This window comes from Mixophyes fleayi, chromosome 9, assembly GCF_038048845.1.
Source record: "Mixophyes fleayi isolate aMixFle1 chromosome 9, aMixFle1.hap1, whole genome shotgun sequence".
NCBI lineage: Eukaryota > Metazoa > Chordata > Amphibia > Anura > Limnodynastidae > Mixophyes > Mixophyes fleayi.
Genome location: NC_134410.1, coordinates 119,510,970 through 119,526,928, shown reverse-complemented (window position 1 = coordinate 119,526,928; position 15,959 = coordinate 119,510,970). Strand labels below are relative to the sequence as shown.

Below are 15,959 nucleotides of genomic sequence, written 5' to 3'. Positions count from 1 at the left end.
CCGAAAACCGAGCTCAAGCATCTCTATATAGAACCATCATGCTCACATACCCTCAGGAATTTAATTTCCAGAATTCTAGAACTCTATATACCTAGAGAATGTAACCTCATGTCTAACACATTTGGAAGAAGATCCGGCAGTTATTGTAAATATTCCACTTTAGAGATCAGCCAGTTTTTCAGGTCTACATTTTTGGTGATCGCAAATCCCTCTTAGTATTGCTGCTTATAACAATGGTGGATAAAACCGTATGGCTGCACAACGGAAGACTTTGATCTTGTTTCCTACTTAAGCAAATTAACGATCACGATTAACAAGAACCAGAGGCACGCTGATGATAACGATGGGAATTTGTTAATCTTGTGGAACCTCTGATGAGAGCCTCCTAGAACAGGTCCCCAGTAAACATTGGTTCCTGTGAATCCCACCTGCCCCATTTCCCAGCTAAATTATATTAGATTGTTTTGGGTTCATCATAATATTGATATTATCATGTGAGTACACTGAACTGCAAAATGCTGAACGGTGATTGGCGGAACTAGCAAACTGTGGGCCACAGTGCAGGGAGGAGGGAACTGGGGGCTCCCGACCCGCTGCATCTGCCATGCAGCCGGCCCCATTATCTCCATGGGCCCTGGTGCACGCCACCTTCCGCACCAGTGGTAGTTCCTCCACTGGTTGCAACAAATCATTGATCTTTCCACCATGCTATAACATAAGCTTTATCCTATCTCTCCCATCTCCCTTATTCACCCTCCTACACTGTTCCTGCGTCTCTCCCTTCCTATGGGAATATCTGTGTCTTCTCATTTCTCCTGTCAATAAACAGAATGGAGGGGAAAGCTTTGAAAGATGCCGCTGTGTGCACATGGCTTTATGTCATGTAGCCTTATGTGTCCCAAAGAGTGTCTTACACCACCAGAGATGTTTTATCAATAGCAACCAATCAGATTCTAGCTATCATTTATTTAGGACATTCCACAAAGTGACAGTTAGAATCTGAATGGTTGCTATGGGCAACATCTCCACTTTTCAAACCCGCCGGAAACTCACAGCTTGATACATTTACCCCCAGATCTGAGTTATTTTATACTATTGATGTTATGAATGAAAATACTGGTACGGTCAGGGTTGTCAAGTGTCAGTAAATATTGCAGTCGCTGACAATCAGTAAATACTAACACAGCAGTAGCATTAATAATGCACTAATTCACTGTATACTATATATATATATATATATATATATATATATATATATATATATATATATATATATATATATATTTATTTATTTATACACACTCACACTAATCCTGCTCATTAATAAATATACTAATGTATTATGTCCCTGTCTCTGTATGAGAGATGCCTCTGTGTCCGACACTAGCTGTACAACATGGAAACATGTAAGGTCTGCGCATACTGCAGCATAATCCTCATTACTACTGTTGAGGTCTCGGAGTACATAAGGAAGTCTGTTTGTAAGTCAGGTCTCGGTGTGGCATGTGTGTTCTTGTTTCCGTGCGGTTCCCCAGCCTCCTCTAACCCTACGACTGTCCACATATATATATTTATAAGCCCAGATTTCATTTTATCTGTGACATCTGCTGGCGCGGCGTCCCCTTGTGATAGCGGGCTCTGTACAGCTGCTAAGACCTCCAGCTTGGAGCTGTGCTGAGGGTGCCCCCAGCATACGGTTTTTCGATGTGGGATCAAACAGAAGCAAACCACCGGGGGTATGGAGCCAGCGCCAGCCGGAGAAGTAAGGAACATCAGAATATCAATTAACCTGTTCTGAACAAAGCGCAAAGCTCGGCGGTGGAAAAAAGACATTTCAGTGTGATGTGTCAAGACGCCGGGTAATATATTCTAATTAAAGGATTGATTGATTCTCTCTTTATTTATGTCCTTGTGTATCTCTGAGTTTCCAAGACCCCAGGAAATATCGAAATATCTGCAATATACAAAAACACAAAAAATCACTGGCAGCCGTACGCAGCGTTTAATATGCACAAAGACTGGGTCCGCTAGGTTATGTCTGCTTACAGCAAATTGCAGCGTTCTTCTACTATAACTGTTATAAAGCCACTTCTTGTGGCTCTGGTAAATCCGGTTGTTTTATTGTAAAGTTTAACTCCAACCTACTCCATAAATACCTGTTCATTTCAATGAGAAATGGAAATATTTTTTGCTACAATATTATTATTGTTTATTTAGCACAGATCATATTACATAGTGCTATATCATCATCACCATTTCATCATCATCATCATCATTTATTTATATAGCGCCACTGATTCCGCAGCGCTGTACAGAGAACTCACTCCCATCAGTCCCTGTCCCATTGGAGTTTACAGTCTAAATTCCCTAACACACACACACAGACCGAGAGAGACTAGGGTCAATTTTGATTGCAGCCAATTAACCTACTAGTATGTTTTTGGAGTGTGGGAGGAAACCGGAGCACCCGGAGGAAACCCCAGCAGTCTCGGGGAGAACATACAAACTCCACACAGATAAGGCCATGGTCGGGAATTGAACTCATGACCCCAGTGCTAAGAGGCAGAAGTGCTAACCCTAAGCCACTGTGCAGCCCATATACAGAAGATATGTACTCATTGACGTCAGTCCTTGCCCCATTGGACCTTGTAATCTAAATTTGCTAGGCATCAACAAAATGGTAATGTTTTTTTCATGCCACAGCTGTCAGAAATATTAAGTTTCAGATACAGTGAGCGTCTGCAGGTTACAGTGAGCGTCTGCAGGATACAGTGAGCGTCTGCAGGTTACAGTGAGCGTCTGCAGGTTACAGTGAGCGTCTGCAGGATACAGTGAGCGTCTGCAGGATACAGTGAGCGTCTGCAGGTTACAGTGAGCGTCTGCAGGTTACCTCCCGTTTCTCAGTGTACTGCCTTAAAAGTGGCAACACATGTATAAGATCACGACTGGTATCATCGTGGTTGTTTTAGAGCCACACATTGCAATATTGGTGCCAAGTCAATGCCCCTGAGAGCTGTATAAGTGACTTATGGGCACATTTATCAACACTTGCAAAATATGAAAAATAGTTTTCAATCCTTATCGCATTGATAAGGATTGAACTATTTCTCATATTTATTAAAAAAGCAACACAGGAATAGCAGTTCCGAAAAACTGCTGTCCCTGTGAAGTGTAAATCATACTTACCACTCCATCTTCGTTCCCGAAGCAGCAAGCGATGAACGGGGCTCCTCTTCTTACACCAGTGCCCATGCGCCGAGTGAAACCCTCGGGCATGCGCACAGACATCTCTGCTCTCTCTCTTGGCAATTATAGTTGCAGAGAGTGAGCGGTGAGTGACAGGGAGGGATCATCTGATCCCTCCACACATGCGCTGTCCAGCTCTGCTCTTCGGAGCAGAGCTGACAGCACTGAAACTTTTCATTAATGATAATGTACACCAGCTTCAGCTGATAACATAACACCTCTATCTCCCCTGTCCCCCAACTTCGCTGCCTTGGTGTCATCATCCTCGACTCCTCTCTCTCCTTTGGCCCCCACATCCTCTCTCTTGCTAAATCCTGCCGCTTCCAGCTGCGCAACATCGCTCGCATCCGGCCCTTCCTCTCCCAAGATGCCACCAAATGCCTTATCCACTCTCTGATCATCTCCCGCCTGGACTACTGCAACCTCCTCCTCACTGGCCTCCCCCACTCTCATCTCGATCCCCTTCGATCTGTCCTTAACGCTGCAGCTAGGCTTATTTTCCTCTCTCGCCGCTCCTCTTTTGTCTCCCCCCTCTACCTAGCCCTTCACTGGCTCCCATTCCCCTTCAGAATCCTCTTTAAGCTCCTCACACTCACCTACAAGGCCCTCGCCAACTCCACTGCGCCCTACATCTCCACCCTCCTCTCTATTCATGCTCCATCCCGCCCTCTCCGTTCTGCCTCTGACCGTCGCCTCTCTTCCCCCCTTATAACCTCCTCCCACGCGCGTATCCAAGACTTCGCCTGCGCTGCCCCCCTCCACTGGAACAAGCTCCCTCCCTCCATCAGAACTTCCCCTAATCTATCCAGCTTCAAACGGGCCCTAAAAACCCACCTTTTTCTTAAAGCCTTTCTGTGTCCCACTTAACTTCCTACCCTATCTTCTGCCTCTGTCCCCCTACTCTCCCTCTCTCCCCTGCATCTCTCTGTCTGTCCACCCCTCCCCTTAGATTGTACGCTCCTCTGAGCAGGGCCATCTCTCCTCCTGTTTCCACCACTTCTAACTCTGCTCTCCAGCTACTTAGCCCTCCTCCTCAAAGGTCCTCCACCCCACATCCACTTTCGCTCCCTCCTCCCCCCTGGGGGTCTCCCTGTCTTCCACGCCCCCCTTCTTGGGCCCCGTCATTTTCGGATCCTCCCTCCCCCTTCCCCGCCCTCTCTAGCTGTGCATTGAGCGTACTGAGTTGCTGTGTTTACTGTACTGTGCTGTCTCCCATTGTATTGTGATTTTGTTTGTCTCTGTACGGCGCTGCGGATGCCTTGTAGCGCCTTATAAATAAATATTAATAATAATAATAATAATGAATGAAAAGTTAATATCATTTATTGTTAAGTAGCGTTACTGAGCACTCCCCATACACTGTTATGGGGAGTGCTCAGTAAAACGATAGGAGATGAAAAGCAGCAGATATCTATGATATCTGCTGCAATGCTACTATCATAAATAGCAATTTAGTGTTTAATCCCCAAAAACTGATTTTACAGGGGGGAAACCTTTGATAACTAGGCCCCTTAATACTGTGTTTGCCAATCAACTTCCCCAGCTTAATTACACTAGTAGCACTGGAGGAGGGAGGGGGGGTAGATCAGGGGACATCCAGTACATGACAGAAATAATGATTATCCAAAGATTTAATTAGTGTGTTTTAGAGAGAAATAATTATTGGGTGCACAGACACTCACAGAGGTTTGTAATATACAAATACACTCCGATGCTGCATACAGCGCTAGGAAACAATGCCTGTGTTGTTTGCCTGCTTCCTACTAGACTCAAGCTGTTGTTTGTGTGGCCATGGCCTGAGCAACTTTTTATTATAAATCTTCATCTCCGGCTTTTCTATGTGCCCCAGATTTGAGATAGGCGGGGATAGAACAAGTTGAGCAGGGTCATGATGTGAGGACGGGAATGGAGGTAAACAGGAGGCCACAGACTGAGAGTTATATAGTGGAAGGAGCAGGGTCCTCCAGCAGCAGTAGAGAAGTCAGGCCTCAAATTATTTTTGTATATTGTGTAAATGTCAGTAAAAATTGTATTTAGATTTGTTTAAAAGTAGTTTTATGTTCCCAGATCGTCCATTGGTTACTTGTTTTTTAGGGCTGGGTCCTTGAAGGATTTCCCCGGACCAGAGAACAGGGATTATTATTGCAGATGAATGGATCATCTCCTGATCATGTTGGTAAGTTATTGTACTGTATGAGAAACCAGAAAGACTACACGATGATCCTTTGACAGAGGAAGAATTAAGTGTCACATATATAGCAATTACTGCATGGTGGAATAAATAAAAGTATATATTATCCGAAAAAGACATTCTGGGCCTGAATCATGTTCAGACGTAAGTCTGGTCGCGTAACGTATCATACATGATGTAGCTCTGCACGTGGCCAGAAACGCACCTAACGCCAATGAGCGCTGTTGCATGCAATTTATGTCTGAACACTAATGACCGCTATCTAAGACTTGAGAGGCGGAACGGGGAAAGGAAGGGGTGGAGTAATGTAGGCCGCGTGCTGTAAGGGTGTCCCCGACAGTTTATGTAATTAATGTAAAGAAAAGGAGAAAAAAATCAATATATTTGAAAATCAATATATAAATGATTATATAGATAACAGTTGCTATTTTATTTTATGATCAAATAAAAGTTTTATGCGTTCTGATGTGATCTTGTATTGTACATACATGTGCGTGTACTGCAGTCTGTTCTGTGTGTCTACATGCAGTTTAGGCAGAGCCTACTTATACCCAGATTCCAATGGAGACCTATCTAGAGATCCGATTGGATTTGAATGGGGTCGGAACTATGCACAAATCGGTGCTCTTTTTCAAAAAGGAAACGTACTAACAGGTTGTGTTCGGACGTGGATCAGGCCCTCTACGTGTAGGAATCCACCAGAGCCTCTTAATGAGGATTACAGGAGACAACGTATTTTCAGTAGCTCTCCTGTGGATATGAATGTATAAATGTGACACTTTGTCACTCACATATCTACTCTATAGCACTCAGGGTTTTTTAGTTTTGCAGAGAACATTGTTACAACATCGTAGAGTATCACTAGTCCTGGCTGAATGCTCTATTGTAGTGAATATGGATGGAAAAGATCAGACTGTTATCATTTCAAATTGAACTGATATGTGTTGGATGACATCTAACGCCTAGGTTGGGTACACACTACAGAATGCGATATAGTTAACAATTTTGCCAACAACTGGATAAAAAAAAAGTCCAGATCAGCTGATTCCTGTGTACACATTGTACACGATTTACCGTCAGATCTGTGCTCCTCATCTGTCATAACCATCTGCTGAAAAGATGGTGACTCTGTAAACTCCATAGAGATCTATGGACACTGCCGGTCCTGAGTGCAGACACACTGCAGGATTGGAACAACATCGTCCCATCGTTGAACGAGATTTTCAGTTCAGCTTAAAAATAAATGTTATGATGAGCTTTGGAACGATAATTGGTCATCGTTGTAGTGTGATATTGGGCCAAACGGTCGATTATTGTGTGATTGGCCCGATAATCAGCTGAAAACCCTGTAGTGTGTACCCAGCCTAACAAAGGAAGGACAAATATGACAGCACCAGTATCTCCAATCACTAATATCCTGCCATGTTCTCTTCTTCGTTCTGTCCTTGGAAGTAAAAGTTTATCACATTAGATTTATTTGGGGAGGTTCCATCACTAGAAAATTAAGTTTATGATTCACAACACAAAGAAGCAGAAAAGTCTCTGTGTTAGTGAAGCACTACATGGATTGCACTATTATCGTGTTAAATATATCTATTTAATATAATATCATTATATATTATTTTAGTGCAACCCACTTAGTGCATCACTAATATAGAGACTTGTTTTTCTACTTTGTGTTTTGAATCTCCAGCTAGCAAGTGGAGCAGGCCTGGCCAACCTGTGTCTCTCCAGGTATGGCGAAACTACAACTCCCAGCATTCCCTGCCAGCTATTGGCAGGCTGTCAGCAGGAAAAGCATGCTGGGGGCTGTAGTTTCACCACACCTGGACAGACACAGGTTGGCCAAGTCTGAAATAGTACAATAGATGATGATGATGATGCTAATGATTATTATTGTACTAATATCCCTTAGGATGTAAGCTCATATGAGCAGGGTCCATCTTCCCTCCTGTCTCCATACCTGTTCTTCCACTCCGTCTCTACTGTATCTGCCTGCCTGGAGTTTCTGAAGTACTGGTACTTTGTGTTTATTGTTCTGTACTGTCTTACCCTGTATAGTCTACTGTTTGTACCATGTACGGCGCTGCGGAAACCTTGTGGTGCCTTACAAATAAACAATAATAATAATATACTATTTATAAAAATATAATATTATTGTTTTCCCTTTAATTATGATGCAATTTGTTCAGTAGGGATATCTCATATTCCTGTGTCTTATCTCTTGCTCTTTCGTTGCTTGTAGTGGTGCTGGAGGCCCCGGATATTGTCTTGATTGAAAGAAATATGGGAAAAAGGACGGACCCCACAACTGGAGGTAGCAGAGACCTTGTTTTGTACTAATTGTACATGTTTTATGTATATTCGTCCATTTACATTAACTGGTGCCTGGCTGACCATCATTGGGGGATGTAGTTTAACAACCACTGGTCCCCTATGTCTTTCCTGTACAGTTATTATTTTTATTTTACATATTAGATACATACATATATTGCAGCATTCTACTTATCTGACTATATGTCAGCCTTATATGGTATAAAGACTGTCATTGGATAATTAATGACCAAGGACTGTGACTAGGCTCTTGGCTGAATGAGTTACTGTAATATAAAGAGATAATTCTCTGTATAGGGAAGATTTCTTAGTGCACATGTGTGTGTCTTGCAGAGGTGTACCACACATCCTTTGATTGGCCTGATGATCCTGCAGTGCAGAGGAACTTGGTGGAACCAGAGGGGATCACAGAGGAGGAAACCGGACAAAATCTTCTTCGGTATCACAGAAATATCCCCGGAATTCTTCAGATTTTCTCTAATATATTGAGGCAGATCAATGCAGACCAACCGTGCATGGACGTCCTCTCACAAGGCAAGAATGGGATTTTAGGGAAAATGGAGCATATGGGATTTTTCTTCTAATAATACAATTTCCGCCTCACTGCACAGTAGTTTCTTCTAATCTCACAACATGTCAGTGTGTTATTAATATGTACTACAAACAAATCTGTCAATAATTCAGGAAGGAACTGGGGGCCACAGGTGAAGGCTCAGAGGGCCGCCAGTGGTCCTTCTCTGTCCTCATCACTGTGCGGCTTCTACTTTTGCGCTTTTAATTGAGCAGTGGGTTATATTTTGACCTCTTGCCACAAACGTGTGTCAGACACAACACTTTGCCCTTCCAGCTACAAACATGAATAGAAATGGCGGCTTTGTCCCTATCTTCACACGGCAAATTAATTAGTTTTCAAATTGCTTAATTACATCTAAAAGTTGATATCAGCTTTCATAAAGAATTCATGCAGAAATCAATAAATAAAAACATGGGTGCTTGAATATTAATTATGATGAATTAATAATGTAGAGAAATAAATTAAGGAGGGGAAAGGAGAAGGAATAAACAGAGGGCACATTCCAGCAAATCCTCACTAGGCACATCAGGCTTCAAATTCCTTCTTTATGCAAGTTTATTAGTCAAGCAAATCATCTAGGGGATTATTACTCCTAATTAACTTACAGTTATTTGCAGAAAATTAGCAGCATTTGTAAGCTGAGCTTTCTGCCTTTATCCGATCGGAGGATATTAAGATAAACGAGTCCATAGTTGACTATGAGGGGGTTTCGTTCAAGTCCCCCTAGTTGCATTGCTCAAGATAAATGAACAATTTTTGCTACATCACACATTTGTAGCAGAATTAAACACAACAAGCTGAAATACTTATCACAACTTTGTATTGACCTAAATAGTAACCATCTTCTGCTGGTCCCATCACTTCCCTCTGAATTTCAGCTCTAGGGTAAATTTATCAAGCTGCGGGTTTGAAAAAGTGGAGATGTTGCCTATAGCAACCAATCAGATTCTAGCTGTTATTTTGTCGAATGTACTAAATAAATGACAGCTAGAATCTGATTGGTTGCTATAGGCAACATCTTCACTTTTTAAAACCCGCAGCTTGATAAATTTACCCCTTGGTGATGGATTATGTTATCTATGCAAATAAACTCCAAAAACCCCACCAATACAATTTGGAGAAGACTTTGGTTTCATTATCTCTGCATAGCTGTTGCTACCGATATCGTCCAGTTTGGACACATATTTTCTGTTTGGAGAATATTTTATTATGCTGTTTGTATACTATATACTGAGTTGTTTTCTCTCCCGCAGTTCTTACATTTGTTTTAAGCAAGCCGCGGTCTCTGGCCCCTTATACGCCTCGGATTCTTCTGTGTGGGCCGCCCGGCAGCGGAAGGAGCCTGCAGGCTGCATTACTGGCCAAGAGATATGACCTTGTCAATAGTAAGTCTGAGAGTGTCTCTTATGGCAGTTAGTCCTCCATATATTCTGTAGGATGGGGAAACATTACAGAAAATTTATCCTGATGCATAATCGTTAGCGATTTTACCAGCGGCTGAGATAAAAAAAAAAAAGTCCCGATCAGCAGCCGATTCCTGTGTACACACTACGCACATTTTACAAGATTTACCTTCAGATCTGTGCTCTTCATCTGTCATAACCATCAGCTGAAAAGATGGTGACTGCTCACTCCATAGAGATCTATGGACACTGCCGGTCCTGAGTGGAGACACAATGCAGAATTGGGGCGACATTGTTCAATCGTTGAACGAGATTTTTAGTCTGGTTTAAAAATCAAATGAAATAATACGATGTGCTCTGGAACGACCATCGTTCATCGTTGGAGCGTACACACTAATGTGATATTGGGCCCTACAATCGTTTATCGTGTGATTGGGACGATAATCGTCTGAAAACCCTGTAGTGTGTACCCAGCCTAAGTGTGACTGTCTACTGTGTATAATATTATTCATAAATAAAGTAAGCAAAGCCTGATTAAGATCCCATGAAGCCCCAGGCAAGATAATGGTTCGGATCCCCTTCCTCAATCTGATTGTGGAAATAATACACATTAACGCAGTTCGGGTAATCCTAGCCCCTTAGAGCTCAGTGGGCCCTGGGTTACGTAGTGAATGAACCAAATCTGACAGTCAGGATAATTCACAAACCATGAAACCTGTAGAAGTGTACGTGCAGGGCGCCTGCTGGTCCTTCTAGTTCTTTTCATGGTGCTCGCTCACTTTCCGATTCTCGTAAATGTCCTTAGAAAATTTGCATTTAGATTTACAGGATTACGGGTCACCTGAAAAGGCGTTAGGTAGAATGAGCGAAACGTCACGTCATCGCCAACCTACTTTATACCGCACGGTGTAACCTTATAATAATGAGAGTGAGCAGACATTGAGGCCGTCTTTATTACGTGTTTACGCTTTTGTATGTTTAAAGGTTTTAATCACATTGGTGAAAGTTCACATTGTCAGGAGTGTCAGTCACTGTGAGGTGTGAGAGGTGTACCCCCTCATACAACCCAGGCAGTAGCCATGTAAATGCACCTTTTCCCTGTCTTTATCTTGTTTAAATAATCTAGTCCCCAAAAATTCAATTTCGGTGCACTTGTGTGCCCATCTAATCTCATTGAACAGTTCATAGATTGGCACGGCGCCAGGCGTCAAGGGTTTGCCTCCCAAGTCCATGGCCTTCCCCGCGAGACCTGGAGCAGTTCACCAACAGTGGGTGCGTGATGTCACAGAAGAGCGTCTGCTATGTGGGTTTTTAGTGGGCGTAACCGATATTCACAAGAACACAGTTTATCAGTTCACTAGGGAGATCACTGAAGCACATAGGGGTCTATTTACTAAGCTGGAGAAAACAGAGACTGGTACATGGACTCCATCACTGCTGGAGAAGTCTTTTCGTCCACCGCCGGATCCCATCACGGTGCACATGCGTGACCTTAGCCGCGCATGCGCAGTAGGCACTGGGGTCAGATCTGTTAGGCTACCGGTGAAGGAGGTTTTAGTTAGTTTAGATGTGGGGGTTGTCCAGGGCTCGCCAATGAGCCCTTGCTTCATAAATTCAAGCGGCAGTACATTGCGTATAGCTGCGGTATGCCGCCCACTGAGCCCCAGTGTTAAATATACCCCATAGTGTCTGTAGGCGTCTCAGCGATGTCACTGGCTCCTAGCTGTATTCTCAGAAACACTGCCAAATAAATGAGGATGCTGGTCCTAAACTGTGCTCTTTAAAGAACAATGTTCTCCCTAAATCCAGAGATTGTAATAAAAATCTCTTTTGCAACCAAAGGTTAATTAACGGTGCTGAAATCCCTTCACTACAATAGTAATAAAAAAATGAGAGGAGCAACCTCTCACTCAACCCGTCCAGAAGCCAACTCCAAGCAGCGATCTTCAGCGTTCCATTCCTGAGTGATGTCACTGGTTTCTAACGATATGATAGGCTGCATTCTCATGAACGTTAAATGTGACCTATCAGTTCTCCAGAAACCAATGACATCACTGTACTAACATAATAGGGATATATCTGTCTTAAGCTGGGCACACATCTATGCAATTATCGTGTAGATCACATAATAAACGACTGTTTGGTCAGATATTGCAAGAGGGTGTAGTCTCCCACCATCATATTTTATCATACCAAAACACAGCGAGTCTAAACTCTCTGAAAATCATGATCAACGATGGAACGATGTCGGGGGAAATGCAGAATTGTGTATGCTCTCACGACCAGCAGCGTAGGCAGTATCTGTAGTGTGCAGAGTCACGATCCTTCCAGCAGATGGTTATAAGAGATGCAGATCACAGATGTGAAGGTAAATCGTGTAGGTGTGTACACAGGAATCGGCATGGTCATCGGGACTTTCAGTCGTTGTTGAGATGGTTACGAAACTACCCAGCTTTATTTTACAGTACACCAGTCACTTACACACATAACCCATAAGAACCGGTGATACTACGGAAACAGTTTATCATCATCTAGGCTGCAGAGACATTCCTGTCCTGCTAATTCATTTTATTATTTGTTTAAGTGAAAGTTCCAACTATAAGGTTTCACGTACCTGGCTACAGCAGGGTTGTACTTTTCTCCTCAGGAAATATTGAAACCAATATAAACAATGAGTTTACTGTGTGAATCGGACATTTTCCTGCATTTGTATCCACAGTTTCATGCGGTCAGGTCCTGAAGGAGGCTGTCGCCGACCAAACAAAGATTGGGCAGTTGATTGAGCCATACATCGAGAACGCACAGCAAGGTTGGTTGCACGGTTTGATCTCTGTCATTTACCAAAAAATGTTTTAAATATATTATGAGCTTCAGCTGAACACACAGATATCAGACCTGATTCAGGTGCATGAAAGACTCTGACATTATCGACATGCCAGAGAATGAGCCAATCAAAATCCTGTCGTGACAAAAATCCAGTCTGTGAGCGGATTCCTGCGTCACGTCCTGACAGACCCACATTCCATCTGGCGTATCAATCTGATCCCTGAATGGTCGGATTTCTCTAGTTCGGTCACCCACATATGCAGAGCCAGATTAACGGTAGGGCTAAAGGGGCTACAGCCCAGGGGCCTCGGGCAGCTGGGGGACCCGCCAGCATTCGTCAGGTTGGGGGTGTCCCCCGGCTCCGACTGTCACCTGTTCAAGGAGAATGGCAGGCAGCTAACAGCAAATGTTATGCTGTTAGCTGCCTGCTGTCACTGTAGTACTTCCACGGCGCGCAAGGGGAGATCTCGTGAGAGTGAGACTGAGTCATAGTCTCACTCTCACAAAATCTTCTCAGTATGGAGATTACAGCGCACCGCGGAAGCACTACAGGGAGTGGAACAACGGAAGGAGGTAAGCTCACGGGGGGGCCTCATTGGGGGGGGCCCTCACAGTACCCTTAGCCCGGGGGGCCTCCCTTCCTTTAATGCGGCCCTGCACGTATGTGGCCAAATTGAAGATGGCTGATCGGACTCAAAAATATGGGTTTACTCCATTTTTTATGACTGGTTTGTCAGCGGAATTATTACGTCTTTCTGTGGGGTTTCTAATATCAAATAAGAGTGATCGGATTTCCTTCCAAAACATCTCCCTGATCTGTGGCGACTGGCTGCTGTGGGCACCTCCAGGTTGGCATCAGGTGGCGGTTGTATTGTAACGATAGTTCCTGCTACAGGGGATTGAAGGGAAACGTTTGGCTCTGGAAAATGAAGCGGTTTATGATGAGTTAATGTGAAAGGACTTGACGGAATCTCTAAAGTCTCTTAGTTCTATTTTTGACTTCAAAGTCACCTACTTGCACTCACCACATTCATCTATCCATCTGTACTCAGCCATCACCCACCCATAGAATAAACACATAGGGTATTTAATTAGTCGAGAGGAACTGTGCGCAATGTGTTCCTGCGCAAATTACCAGCTTATATGGTACAGAAAACATTGCTCAAACGCACTTAGATTCTTTACCTACAATATTGTGGGGTCGGTGTAATTCAGTGAAATCTGCAGACTTATCCGGGTACTGCGCTGCCTCAACTTCGCTGATTTTCCTGTGCCAGAAAAAATTTGCGATGTCACATAGCTGCGGGGTACCTAGCGACCATTCGGAGGCAGATCAATTTTAATTGAATCGGCCCCTATATCCGATTGATTGAAGCAAGTATTTTTAAATGTGGGGGCAGCACGGTGCCGTAGTGGTTAGCACTTCTGCCTCACAGCGCTGGGGTCATGAGTTCAATTTCCGATCTAATGCCTTATCTGTGTGGAGTTTGTATGTTCTCCCCGTGTTTGCGTGGGTTTCCTCTGGGTGCTTTGGTTTCCTCCCACACTCCAAAAACATACTGGTAGGTTAATTGGCTGCTTTCAAAATTGACACTAGTCTCTCTCTCTCTCTCTCTCTCTCTCTGTGTATGTTAGAGAATATAGACTGTAAGCTCCAATGGGACAGGGACTGATGTGAGTAAGTTCTCTGTACAGCGCTGCGGAATCCGTGGCGCTATATAAATTGATGATGATGATGAAATGTGAACAGGACCCTCTTACCTCTCTGTCTGTCTCTTAATACCTAATCTTGTGTTATTACTGTTATTTGCTCCCAACCAGAAAGTTCTGTGGAGTATTCTGGTGTAATATAAATAAAGATTAATAATATTAATTCCTCAACTCCTGGGCAGCTGCTAAATCTATATTGTAGGCTGATGGTTGAAAGAGAACCTGTTACAAATGAGCTCCAGACATCAAAATTAGATTGTAAGCTTCAGCGATCAGGAACCTACGGCACGCAGTATTTGCGTGCCATGTAACAGGTTCAGCAATTGACCATTCCGCCCTCTCTAACCTTCTAAGCGTTGCGTTCCAGTGAGCGCACTGTCCGAGGTCCCAGGCTCGCCAGTACGCTCCCGCTCACTCCTCTAGCTAGCCCTTCTGGCCTGGCGGATTTGCAGTGTAAAGCTCTCCCCTGGTAGGAGTCGGAGGTGGGGGGGAGGGGGGCACTCGGGCAAAAAAGCAGCAAGGAAGAAAAAAGAGGAAAGCAAAACAAGTGAGCGGGGAGAGAGGAACTCAGTGGGGACCTTCTCCTGCTTCACTCCAGCAAACCCTTTACTGTCGGTGTATTAGCACTAGCTGCAAACAGCACTTGGCTGTGTAAATAATTTACCAGTTGATTAATAGACACACATGGGTATAATTAGTAGAAGGAGAGACAGCAGCTACAGTAACGGGTACAGCGCTTGGGGGAACAAGAGACTTTAAAAAAAAAAATGAAATAACTTATTTTCTTTCTTTTTTTTCAATTTTTTTTTTTTATTTTTTTTTTTATTTGGAAACTTTCTAGGGCACTGGGCGTTTGAAGATGAGTTGGGAAGATCTCAGTAGCTTCGGCTCGTTTGAAGTGGAAATAGGACAGTTTGAATCTGTTGAGTTAAATTTTTCACTAGCTTTCAGAGCCCTGCAGAGCAACCCCCTTTTCTGTATATTACTGGGAGAGGAAAGGAAGAAAATCTCTTTCATTCCCACCTCCCACCTTTTTATAACCTTGCTGGAGGGAGAAGAATCCCATTACCGAGCAATGTGTTGCTGACCACATAGGTGAGGGAAGGGTCAGTCCGGCAGAAGGGGGGAAAGGGGTCATTTTGGACCCCCGTAGAGTTGCCAGTCTCCCAAAATAATCTTGTGTTAGTTAGACGTACTCAAACAGTGATAGATACTACGATTGACAGCGAAAATTTTCAGTCCTTGGATGGTATTTCTTTCCTTCAAGGTTTGAGGGTGTGCGGCCATTTTGTAAACTGTCATTTACCTCAGAAATTGGCGCAACTGGGGTGGGCGGGTGCAGGCGTGAGCTGAGTACAGGAATGTGACATAGACATTGATGCATCCCCGTATATGCCTCGTAGGAGGCCTTTCTCTTGTGTGTACGGAGGACTGGCGCTTCTGATTGGCTGTTTGCCCATTGACCTCTAAAAGTTAATAGTGTCATTCATTGGTGTCGCGGCTATATGATATCTAGTGGCGCCCGCCTATTCGCGGCACTCATTTGTCATTTTCATTTAGATTACGTCAAGAAAGAAAATTCCTTTTGGATTTTTAAAATTGTAAACAACGGGCATGGAGGTTTTTGTGTTTGATCACATATTATATTGAAAATGTGACTTTGACATAAATTAAT

The 15,959-nt window shown here is 43.6% G+C and overlaps 1 protein-coding gene across 7 annotated transcripts in view; it reads left to right on the top strand.

Annotated features, from left to right (window-relative positions):
• The window catches only part of AK8 (adenylate kinase 8), a 187,380-nt gene that overhangs the window by 138,554 nt on the left and 32,867 nt on the right, over window positions 1-15,959 (top strand). For 6 of the 7 annotated variants that reach the window (XM_075185309.1, XM_075185307.1, XM_075185306.1 and 3 more), the window contains 5 exons: window positions 5,341-5,422; window positions 7,683-7,754; window positions 8,105-8,305; window positions 9,599-9,730; window positions 12,468-12,557. In XM_075185309.1, coding sequence (XP_075041410.1) covers window positions 5,341-5,422; window positions 7,683-7,754; window positions 8,105-8,305; window positions 9,599-9,730; window positions 12,468-12,557 — 577 coding nt within the window. The remainder of the gene's footprint in view (window positions 1-5,340; window positions 5,423-7,682; window positions 7,755-8,104; window positions 8,306-9,598; window positions 9,731-12,467; window positions 12,558-15,959) is intronic. The other variant, XM_075185312.1, reaches the window with a different exon arrangement.